General features: G+C 46.8%; 1 protein-coding gene across 6 annotated transcripts in view; it reads left to right on the plus strand.

Moving 5' to 3' along the window:
* The window catches only part of LOC144147095 (uncharacterized), a 364907-nt gene that overhangs the window by 206835 nt on the left and 145414 nt on the right, over positions 1–12658 (plus strand). For all 6 annotated transcript variants that reach the window (XR_013317818.1, XM_077679149.1, XM_077679147.1 and 3 more), the window contains one exon: positions 9671–9833. Coding sequence is in view for 5 of the 6 variants with exons in the window: in XM_077679149.1 (XP_077535275.1) it covers positions 9671–9833 (163 nt within the window). In the remaining variant the exon portion in view is untranslated. The remainder of the gene's footprint in view (positions 1–9670; positions 9834–12658) is intronic.

Raw genomic sequence — 12658 nt, forward strand, 5'->3', positions numbered from 1 at the left:
CTCAATATTGACCATCTTCAACCCATTTCCTTCACATCATCGGTTGGAAAAAAACTAGAGCACATCACACCAGTTCGCCTTACTTAATTCTCTTCTCCACTCTATGGTTACCTTTAGATCACGATCGTCCATTTAGGATATTATTCTTCGACTATCCAGAGAAGTAATTACCTCCCCGTTAAAACTGGACACGGCAGCTGTACTTTCATTATATGTCCCGAATGTATTTGGCCGGGTATCACACCCGATAATCCTATATCAGGGACTTACTCACGTCTCGCACTGCAATTATTCAGGTCGGAGACGTCGAAGCACACATTGTTTAACTCTCCTCAGTTGGCACTTTGGAGGGGTGTACTGTGCGTATGTGGACTGACGATTTTAAGAAGGTGGAGTACACATGTTGCGCTTTTCACTGCATTATTCAGAAGTGGGAGCTTATAGCAGCGTTGTTCTTTTTCCTTAAGGTTTCCCCGCCTAGAAGACTAGGGAGAACTTCAGAAAACGTATTCTACAGAATTGTGGAAAGCTAGGATAAGAGGAGGCCGTTTTGGATAAGGTGTTGTTCTTAATTGGCCAAGGGTCGACCATTATTATTGAATTGCGTACTTTATCCAGAGTGAATTGCACTGCGCACGTTCTGTCCACCACCCTACGGCATACGTTTGGTGACGTGGACGATATACAGCACGTCCAAATGTTATGCAAGCAACTCAAGAAGCTAACAACAGTTGTGACGTTCCTAAAACAGAGCGGATTCTACAACACAGTACCATATGACCTGTGCTAAAAAGTAAGAACGAAACGGAATTCACGTATGGTCATGATGAAGTGGCTAGTAGCGGCGTACGACGAGATTGAATCTGCTTGAATCCCCTGAGCATTCAGTTTTGATTCAAAGGTTGACGGTCCCACCTTCAAGGATGTCTTTGATTTCGTGGAGCCGTTTAGGAAGGGCAGGAACAATCTTGAACACGAGAAGCTGCCGACACTGCTGCTGGCACTACGCTAGTACCGGAGCATCATAGATGCGTAATTGTGGCAGCTGGAGACCCATGACCGCTAACCAAACTGACGATAAGGGCAGCACAGTTTTTGGGGAGTAAGCTGCAAATTCAATATCTCTGCTATATTGCTACGTTTTTGTGGCGACTTTTTCAGCACCTGCGAGCCTTCACTGAGTGAGAAATAGGTTACGTTCACAGCACTGTACTGGCGATGATTGCCCCATGCCAGTAGTAGAACCCCAACAGAACTTCCGACCTTTGGCATGCGGTATGCGCCCAGCTATCGAAGCGAATGCTTCTGGATTTTGAGGAATGATATGACGACGACGAGACAGTGGCTTATGCGGACGCGCTAGGCACATGCCTCCATTCAGGAGACTCCTATGAGTGTGCTGGAGTGGGCGTACTACAATGGTAGCACTGTCACAAACAGAATGGCACCTCTTCGTTAGATTGAAAAACTATGTCGCGCATTTCTGCAACAACTGCAAGCAGTGAAAGAACTATAGCGCTTCTGGCAAAAGCAATACACAAAGCAAGGACTTGTTTAAAAGTACACTGACTTGGTAAATTTAAGTTACTCTTCAAGAAAATGTAGTCATTTCCTTCTAAATTGCATTGTATAGGTTACCGTGAAGTTCTGAGTGGAGCTTCTCCCAAAACATAGCCAACCCCTCTTTAATGGCGAATCATTCGAGTTACTAAAATCCTCCGAACATCGCCCGGCTTTTAAAATTGTACTGCATTCGGTGTCTCAAAAGCCCATGCAGCTTCCTCCGCAAAACTACCACAAGGCAGCGAACACCACCAATGACTACATCTCGAATTCAATTACGCATGTGGGTACACAGTTGCACATATTTTTAGTCAATGGTGTCCCCTACATTTCCTTGTTGTGGAATTTATACGCATGTGAAAAAAGGTAAATTTTGCCTTTAAATAAATGTTCTTAGAAAATTCATACTCACTTTGGTATTTCCAGCCATCTTTTACGCCAAAAAATGCTGAGAACAATCGTGTAACAGGGCAAGTAATATTTTTACAATATGTTGCCACTGTATCACATAATCCCTCTTATGGGAACAGCAAAACGCCAATGACAGTAATGTGTCAGTAACGAATAATAAAAATCTCCACCAAGAAGGGCCGTACAGAGCCAGTGACGAAAGGGCCCATCTCCCCGCGAGGGGGACTTGAGTAAATGCGTCGCATAGGGGGTGGGTGTATTGCGTTAACGTTTAGTGTTTGGGGAGTTGGTGGTAGTGAATGCGTTGTATCAGCAGCTTCTTGACGTAGTTTGAATGAGTCAAGAATATAAGGCGCGTTCGTAGCCTTCCATTCTGTGTCGGCTTTGTGGCGCAGTGGGTAGAGCCTCATGTACCTTGCGTTCCGCCCGCAGGGTCGTGGGACCGAAACCAGGCACCGGTAAGCATTATTTTTTTAAATAGTGTAGGGAGAGGGGTGCGGACCTGTTGTTGATAGCGAGGAGGGTAGCGTGATGCGGGAGAGGCGGAGTGGGGGAGAGGGCGCACCTGGAACGGCTGTTGCGGATGCCGAGGCACGCCAACGCCGGGTGACATCGTGAGTTAAAGAAATGCTCTGCATTTAAAATAAAAAGAACAACGAGGCCCGGATAATAAATAACAGTATGCCTCGGCTGAAGGGACGTGTGTTCTGGCAAAATGACTTAGTCGTATGCGGCTGCAAGCACTGTATCGCTTGAGCATCTTTTTTCAGTCATGAATAGTCAAACGCTAAAATTTGAAAAGGGTCTCGAAGTTCCCTGCACCCCCGAGCCACTGGTCGTCTTGTGTATGCAAAATGCAATCATGTTTCATGTATAGCGGAATTTTGCGTATCACGCAGCTTAGCGTGACGTTCAGTTTCCTTGTCCGTTTCGTCCCGGGCTCGGGCCTGAAGTGAAGGTAGAATTAGTTCCGGGCAGAGGTTTTGCTCAGTTTCTACCAGAACACTTTTCATCGGGCTCGGGTGAGAAGGAAAACGTAAATACGGGCCTGGAGCGGGCTCCGTGTCGGTCCCCGGCCACAAACATCGAATCGTGCTATCCTCCACACTCGACTAGGTGATCGTCGAATTTATCGGAGGCGATCTCCGGTGATTATACAGTGCTTTGATGGGGGCCTCTGACATAGCATTGAAAGGCCACAAAAAACAGCCTCCCCAACCCCGTTAGAAACCATCAGCTTTTTTGATTTTACGTTAGGGTAGCCAGGTTTTTGAGAAACAAGTGGCCACATTTGAAAGCATTGTCGGATTCGCACTGAACGTCTGCCACCATGATCGTGTCACTTCCTCTTAGGGGCAAAGTCTCTGAACGGCTACGGCCGTCGGCGTCTCCTGTCGTCGTCGTCGTATCTGGTATCATGTAGTCACAGAACTAACAGACCAGGACACTTCTTTTCCTGCGGCTCGCGCTAAACGTAACTCGTACTGAAAGAACACACGGAGACACTCGTTATCAATCGAGTCCCACTAGAACATTTTATCTCCTTGGTCAAAAACTCGTACTAAAAACACACCCAGACACTTGTTTTCGAACGCTTCGCGCTACGACGCTTCGTGCTTCAAGGACAGGAGGCATTTAAAGCAAAGGTGTGTACCTCTACCCACCAATAGTTTAACCTCCGTGGGCACACACGCCAAAGCGCCGATAACACCCTTTTACACTGAATGCTTCGCCCCTCTCCAGGTTTCACGTTAGTGGAGATGGTCCGAGATTTTGTGATTTTTTTCAAGATCAAAACTCGAGCGGGAATTTTTCACAGACATCGCAACACCTCTGCCGACGGATTCACCACACTCCAGATCGAAGTTCTAGTCGCACTCTAACATGGTTCAGGTGTCAGGAGCAGTATCTTTGGAACAGAGGATGATCTTCAGGGTTGCACAGAGAAGCTAGGTGATAGGATGATCGCCAATTTCTAAAGGAGGCATGAATATAAAATGCAAGTGATGTTTATCAAAAAGGCTGTTGTTCCACTATGGCAAGGACCCCAATTTTTTCTCAAATTGAAAAAATTGATTCAGAAATAAAACAACATATGAGGCACTGTCGACTCCCAAGAACTTTCCTGCAACTTTTCAACGACGTCCCAAAATCTTCTTTGTGCGACTGACGACCGCCGACCTAAGCCATCATCAAGAAACATGACTGAACGACTGAACTTGGGCCCCTAGTTTCGCCTGATCGTATGAGTCGAATTCGAACGTGGAGTTAAACTGCCAACAAAAACGTCTTCTGTATTAGACTACATGACGTCACGGATGCACGTAATACGCCACTGAAGAGTGAAATGTGAACTATTTTTTAGTTTGCGTTTTCACTGCTAAAAACGCCTTTTGCGGGTAGAATGAAGCTGACATTTTTAAAATGACCAAATTTTTGTTTTGTAATTGTGGCCCCTTTACAGAAATACGTTGTTTGGTGCTTTGTTTCGGCGTCACGATTGGATCAGCGGGAAAGACTGAGCAACGTTGCTTCTAAATCGATGATTACAATGGTGAATACGTTTACTCCCAGATACCGTAGTGGGAGCAGTCAGGCAGAATAACGAACGCAGCAGGATACGGGGTGTTGACTACTGTAATGCATAACGTCCAGGTTAAACTTCGCATGACTTGGTGGCCTTGCTTTGCGTGTGTTGAAATCGTCTTTCGACGCAAATGATCTTATCATCAGTGATTATTCAGCCCAGTGTCTATTAGTACGACTCACTAAAGTGCGTTGATGATTCCTGTACATCGGAAGTAGTGGTTCTCAAGGTTCGCGTTTATCGGGGTGCCATTTTTGGCAGTTGCGCGATGACATTACGTCCTTATGTGTCGCTATTCTAGTGGTCATGGGTCACTTGAGAACATCATGTATATACCGCGGAGTGTACCGGTCGCCGTGCTTGGGGGTTAGGTTGGAGTTACTGCGGTGCACCTGGCTGTGAGTTCGTCGTGGGGCTTGATCTTAGGTGCGTCGTTTGATCTTTGAAGGGTTACCGTGCTTGCGCCGTTGAGCAACTTCACCCCCAGATGCTGCTGTCTTGAGTTCTCAACGTGACGTACGGAACCACCTGCTTGCGAAATCTGTAAAAATGAGCTGTAAAAATGAGGTGACATGGGATAGTTCCAACGCTCCGGACCTCGGGAAGTTTTAGAGAGGAATTTGTCGATCTCACTGAATAATTTACCAGGCAACGGGCGCAGTGCGTCGGAGAAGAAACCTCGGTGCCACAGCTCTTTTTACGGGCAGCATCGGTAGATGTGGCTGGCTTCTCCGTAGTGGTAGTCTAGCGGACGATGGTCGTGGCCCTGCACGCGTCGGTGTTTTTTGGTGGTCGGTGTTGCACTACATGTTGCCGGGAGGGGGGGGGGTGACAGTATACGCCGGTACGGCGCGGCCTCCTGGCGGCAAGCTAGATGTTGGTGCAGGCAGCGCAAGGCTTTTGATTAAAACATGGCGCAGGCGATAAGCATTATTCCGGTCAATTCTCTGGGTAAATCCAAAGCCGTTCAGGATCACGACCAATCCGATGGTCGATCCAAAGTGGCTGAGCATCATGCTACGCTGTCTTGTTCTTGCCCTATGAAAAAGGTAGCTGTCGAGGACGCCTTCATATTTCGCCTGGAAGCTCACCATGCCAGACTTTCCGATTTCTACAGGTGCCACGATAACGTCTAAGATGGTAAAGGAACGCAGACCATCAGATGACGGAGCGATAAACAGTCCAGGATTATCTACAGCGAGGTGCATAAGGTCATCCAAGCCCGTACAAGCCCAGTTGACCGTGTGAAAAGGCGTTATCCAAAAAGCGTTGCTAAGCACACGGACATCGTAGCGAAGCATGCAGGTCTGGGCGGGCGCAAGAGCGGCAAGGCAAATAAAAAGCTGCGCAAAAAGCAGAAAGCTGCTCAGCATCGCCCCAGCACTACTGTGTCTTACCCACTATTGCCTGCGGAGGACTAGTCGGATATCGGTAGTGCGACTTGCATCGCCATTGGTATGCCGCGTTTAGCCTGTAGAAGTGATACCTTCATCCAGAAATAACGAAGCAAAACACTTTTGATAAACAAGATTGTGACTTTGTTGTCAGGTGATATTTCACCACTTCTGTTCTCGGCACACCAAATGCATCTGGTGCAGGTAGAAAAGCCTCGGCGAGAAAAAGATGTCATGCATGTTCAACTGCATTATTCGTTCACATGGTGTCTGGTTATCAAAAAAGGCAACATGACTTCCACAATATTCTTTTTGTGCAATTTTAAAACAAATGTCAGGACCACGGAGCAAGATAAACAGGAGCGCCGACTTCGCTCTCTCTGGCGGGCTCTTAATGTCCATCACTCGCGGAGCACAATGTAGATGGCGCAGCGAATGGCGCAGCGCCTGCGTTCCCCGTGCGCCGGCGGCCGCGTTGGCGCGCATTCCGTCGGCTTTTGTCGTCTGCTTCAGCGACGGTAGTTTTGGGCACGAGTGCTTTGGGCCTGCTTTGGCGCCGCTTCGCGTTCATCGCGCTCCTCTTTCGCACGGCTTGATTAACTTGTTCGACAGCACCTTCTGGGTAACCAGGACCCGAAGGAATTGAGTGGTCGTACGGCAAAGATAAGTTAAGGATTGGTTTGCATGGCGGGAAAACAAAATGTGGTGTACAAATGTGGCGCACGCGGTACGGGCGGCGTGCGAAAGTGAACGCAGACGACGGGAGCAATGTTTGGGTCCGTACAGCACGGCGGTGTGCGCTACGTCTCGGCTGCGAAGAATTTCGCTTCGCTTCACAATGAAGAAACGCACAGGAAGCAAAGCACCGAATGTGGTACTCGCCAACGCTGAGCGGGGATGCTTTCGCGTGCAGCAGCCGGCGGCGGCGGCGGCGGCTGCTCGCTCCGCCGATCTCGAGGTGACGCCAGCGCCGCTGCGGCCGTGATACGAGTTGGGGCCGCCTCCAACGGCGAAGTTTTCAAACTGACCTAAGCTAAAAACGTTTGCCATAGCGACTGCGCAGTGTTCTAAGCGTGGCGAGGCAGCTAGAGTCAAAGCGCCGTAAAAACATTGTCCGTGCGCATTTGGCCAAATTTAGACGCCACAGTCGTAAATAGCTATACGCAACGCTTTCTGTGGGCTCAAGAAAAATGACGCCACTTCCTCCGCACTTTTCGCAATGCATTGGGATGCTAGGGGCTTCTCCTGAGAGTTCTTTACTCCATGCTGGTGAGGATGATGTTGATGGTGACATATCTTTACAGAACAGCCGGTGAACTGACATTTTTAGTAGCATTTATTATAAATGTGACCACAAACCACTGTTTAGCGACACCTTCTCAAGGTGTCGCACTACATCTCAATTGCGAAACCACAGTCTAGCCCCGAGCTGAATTTATGAGAGACTACCGATCATATAAGGAGATGACGGAAGGTTACACTAACGCATAAGACTTGGTGGTAGCGAATCTGTACGCAACATTCACCACAATCACCACCATTTAAGCCCCCGTTTGCTGCCGATTTGCTTCTTCTCCTCTGCCGCAACGACATTTACTCCATTATTTTTCCTATGTGTGAGCTCCCTTCATTATTTTGGAAGTGACGTGGCGTTCTAGTTGCGAGCAAATGTTGCCACGATCACGGCGAACGCTGGAGTTTTTTCGCCAATGTGGGCCAATCTCCCAAAGTGGGTATGATTGGCTTGCAAACGTGCACCGCGGACCCTGTACGGTCGCGATAGGCACGCACCCAGGAGCGCTTGGCATTTTTTTGGGTTTTTTAACTACCGCATGATCGCCGCAACCTTGGCCAGTCATTCTAAGTTGATATGATTGGCTAGACAAACATGCCCCCGGTAGGCTGGGCGGTCGTCGCGAGGTGCTCACACACAAGCGCTCACATTTTCTGGGCATTGTTGTTGTTAAATCTTTGATCCAAAAAGGGAAGTTAGCTGCTGAGCGGTTGCCGCGAGGCCCGCGCTTGCTTGTGCGTGCTCGGCAATTTCTTGGTATTTTTAACTGAGGACACGAAAAATTACAATTTGCTAAACGGCTCCGCTGTTAAAAGTCTTTAGGAGTACAGAGAAAGACCCATTAGTCCCCATAGTTCACTTATCGGGTGATCCGCTCTGCACATGTAGAAGCGTTGGCGGCAAAGGAAGGAAGACTCCTTTTCCTTGTCGGCGAAATAGTTATTCACTCAGCGTTACATATGAAGCACAGTTCTAATGAAAAAATGTCACTAATTTACTCAAGACAATCCCAAATATTTAACTGATGGTAAGACCTTCAGCAGCCCGAAAATAGGAGGTATTGGTCTTTTTACTGTGTTCGGTATCAGAAACATCATAACATTTTGTAGCTCTGAGAAGGCAGCCAGTGCATGCAGCCCAAACTTCGCAATTTTACGGTCGAGAAAAGCTAAGGAAGTAGGCACACTTTCAAGCTAGCCCGAAGTACGATTGGGCAAGAACTTCGCTGCAAGTCCACTCGGTGAAGAAGGTAACCAGCGAAACTTGACGCTGTGTAAGGAGCGCACAATCCAAAGTACACTTTCTTGTAATTTGCAGTTGAGCATACTTCCTAGATAATGAAACGAGGAAGGAAGAGAGCCCGATTCTAGTGGACCAACATTGGGCAGTCAGTTTCCTTCTCAACTATATAGGAAGCCAGGCTAATTGATAATGGCTCATCACTGGAACAACGCAAAAAACCGTACTGGAAAACAGAAACACGCACAATGTTTCTTTTTCTCGTACAGTGCTTGTACGCAGTCATCTTACTCTCTGTCTAACACGCCAACCCCAAGCACTCGACCAAGTAAGACATGTCCGTTTCATGGGGCCGTGAGGCATCCATATTGAAATCTTTCAAAGCACAAGGGTCATGTCATAGGAGAGCGCGTAAAGTCTGGCGGTGAGAGCACGCCCCCTCCCCCAGATCACTCTAACTGGTGCATGCACAAAGGAGCGACCGCTGATGGAAGCCCTTCAAGCCAAACGAGAAACATACCTGGCAAAACATCCCTCCAGGGCCCTTGAAAAACGAAACACAAAACACTAGCCTCGGAGATACAAAAAATTGCCTTTCTACGCCGATTTGTGAACTTAGAAGATATGTGGAAATTTAGGTATTACAGCTTGGCGTGGTAGATGGTACATCAGCATAGCTACGTACGGCGCATGGCTTCGCTTGCGCCGTACCTTAAATGCGAATGGTACGGCGCAGTGTACAATGGGCGAGAAAATACAGGGCGAGAAAATACAGGACGATGTAGGAATGCTTTCTTTAAATTGACTCATTTTCCTCAGCCAGATCGTACACAATTCATAACAAAAGAAACCCTCACCCCTCAAAAAACCGAAGAAAGCACCTTTCAGACTTTTATAAATACCGGAAGGTGCACCTTCAGATTTAGCTGAAAATCCACAAACATTAATCAACCACATGCAATACCAAACGGGGCTATGTCGCGCGCTACGAGCATAATGCAAACTCTAATTATGCCGTTGCCGATTCAAAGTACCATATTTTTATAAATGAATAACTTTGAAGCCAATAAGAAAACCACAGATTTGTTAAAAAGCTGAAATATAATGAGCCAAAATAAAGTGTTATAGAGATTTTGATTTTTTTGTATGCCGTCTCCCACCCATGCTGCGCATTTTTTACAGCAATCAACCGGACATGATAAAGTTTCTACTTGGACGTGGAGTAAGTATCAACGCCACCAACAAGTACAACCACACAGCCTTGCATTTCGCCGTCAAAGGAGGTTTTGTTGACTGTGTGCGCAAACTCACCGAAAAAGGCAACGAACTGGACGCGGACGCCAAGGTAAAGAGCATTCTCAAAGCCTTTATAGAAACTCTCTATTTCTGTGTACTACTCCAGGTTTTTGGAGGCGACGTGCATCGGGATGTTTCCAGGGGCTGTTTCTCCCTGTAAAAGTGAATAAAGTCTGACTAAACTTCATAGTGTTCTATGAAAATCAGCAGCCGTGCCCTATATCCGCTGTCATAGACCGCATTATGTAAACAAAATCTAACCATAATAATGGCATTTGCATGTTAGACAATGTACGCACTGGCATGCGACAAGTGGCTTTCTGGTCTAGCCTCCTGCGTTTTATAAATTTGTTTTTAGTTCCTATACTATGCCATTACCTTGTATCAGCTTTCGTAGCTCAAATTTAAGTCGCGGAAACAGGAACGAGCCACCACACCGGAATCGCCTTTGGCGTCAAGCTCGTGAAGTGTCGACTAATTCTGATAAACTCATCGTTTGGATGGCCTTTCCGCCTCTGAGACCTCTCTTGCTGCTATCCGCTACCTGGGTTATAAACCGACATTGCAATAAATAAATAAATAAATAAATAAATAAATAAATAAATAAATAAATAAATAAATAAAAATAAATAAATAACAAAATGTACCAGGCAAAACATACCAGGGTTTGTGACGGTGTGGCCTGTGATAGATCACATCATTCTCAGCGTCTGAATATATGTAACGTTATAGTTGCCCCAACAGCCAGGTCCTGCTTTCTTGCAACTGTTTATATATATATATATATATATATATATAGATATATACAGAAAGATAGGTCGGCAGTCTACAATGCCAAAGGAGGCATAGGGGTGTGGTTAGGCTCTTTTCTTTTTCACTACGGTTAATTAAGTAACCATTTTTTTAATTATACAGAAGAAAGAAAGAAAAACACGCGCCCAGAGTGGGGACCGAACCCACGCCTTTCGATTACATGTCGAATGCCTTACCAATTCGGCTATCTGGGCGACTGTGTTCTTCTTCACTTTCTGGGCTAATTATATTTACTAGAAGTGTATCTGACTCTTGAGGGTGGTAGCCAGCACCACTCTGACTACACGGGGAGAAGGGGACCTTCTTTTCAACCCCCGGGGCGTGACTCGAACGTCTACAGCCTGTCATGAGCAGGTTACTGGCGGGAAGCCCTCTTATGCTACCTAGGCATCAAGGCTGCCAGAACCGAGACCCTCGCTAGGCTTTCGCAGAATAATATAGTAAGGAAATGAGGGGCTCGTTGAGGAAATACAGAAAGATAGGTCGGCAGTCTACAATGCCAAAGGAGGCATAGGGGTGTGGTTAGGCTCTTTTCTTTTTCACTACGGTTAATTAAGTAACCATTTTTTTAATTATACAGAAGAAAGAAAGAAAAACACGCGCCCAGAGTGGGGACCGAACCCACGCCTTTCGATTACATGTCGAATGCCTTACCAATTCGGCTATCTGGGCGACTGTGTTCTTCACTTTCTGGGCTAATTATATTTAGTAAATTAGTCAAACCCGACTATATCGAACCCGTTTACATCGAATTATCCCATATATCGAACAATTATTGTGCACTATAATGTTACCGGGAGAATATATAGCAAAAAGTACGGCTACATCGAAAAAAAAGGCAGCCGCAACCTATATATCGAACTTCGGCAGCGCAAGATTGCCCCCGAAGTTGGCTTTCCCGCGCGGCAGCTGGGCGAGCTGCCTACGCCTCCTCCCCCAGTTTGAAAAGTCACTTAGCCCAAGCGCTCGCGCTCTCGCTCGCTCTGACAGCGACCCCCTGGAAATAGTGGTTGGACCACACTCTCCCGCTGTCTCGCCAGTCTCGCGCGGCGGGCTCTCTCTCCCCTCGCTTCTACGCATGCTTCCCTTTTCGTGTTTTCGCGGTTGACGACGCATCGGTACGCCTTGTTCATGTGTGTTCAACTGCGAGGACTCGACGAGTTCCGCCCCGCCCCCATGTTCCGATGCTCTTCATGCGCTGAGCGTTCTTCGCCGCCACTGCGCGGCAATAGAAGTCTGTGGGTTCAGCTGTTTCGAGTCACTTGACAATGTTGAAAAGTGTGTGCTCAACAATGCTTCGAAAATGATGAAGCAAAAGAAGATCGGAGACTATTTCTCGCGCTAGTGTGCCCGCGGAGCATGTATCTTGCAAGTAAACAAGTTAGTGATGAGGTACGTTCTGTGCATTGTCAAATTCTTTAAACATTATATATCGAATTATACGATATATCGAACTAATGACCGTTTTTTGCGAGTTCGATATATCCGGGTTTGACTGTATATATAGATTACGAGAAGGGCTGTCTTAGGTTGCCGTGACAAATAGTAAAAAATGGGTATAGCTTCTAACAAAACTGTTCATTGGTCGACGTTTCGGTAGGATGCCGACCTTTATCAAGACAACATTTCGTATTTGTCCGCACGTATTTATAAGCTCGTCGTCCAACGACGCCGAGAAAAAAAGGGGGAGAGGGAGATATATATATATATATATATATATATATATATATATATATATATATAGAGAGAGAGAGAGAGAGAGGGAGAAAGAGAGGGAGACGGGGAATTTGGGGAGAAAAGCAACAACAAACACACCCTCTCAGCGAGTTGAGGTGAATGTTAACAAAATAGAGAAATTGAGAGGGAAAAAAAGAAAACAAAGCAAACCTAAACATGCATAGGGGAGAGAAGAGTACACAAATCTTTCAAAACGCTGTCCCCTATCATTCGTCAGCTTGTAGAAAGAGTGACAGGGACCGCTCGCTTCAGAAGGGCGCCGCTCTGGTCAAGAAAGGAAAGCGCAAAGCAGTAACAGAAAGGATCTCACACAATCACTGGGGG

Source organism: Haemaphysalis longicornis, unplaced genomic scaffold (assembly GCF_048455015.1).
Source record: "Haemaphysalis longicornis isolate Haplotype H1 unplaced genomic scaffold, Haemaphysalis longicornis Haplotype H1 scaffold_7, whole genome shotgun sequence".
NCBI lineage: Eukaryota > Metazoa > Arthropoda > Arachnida > Ixodida > Ixodidae > Haemaphysalis > Haemaphysalis longicornis.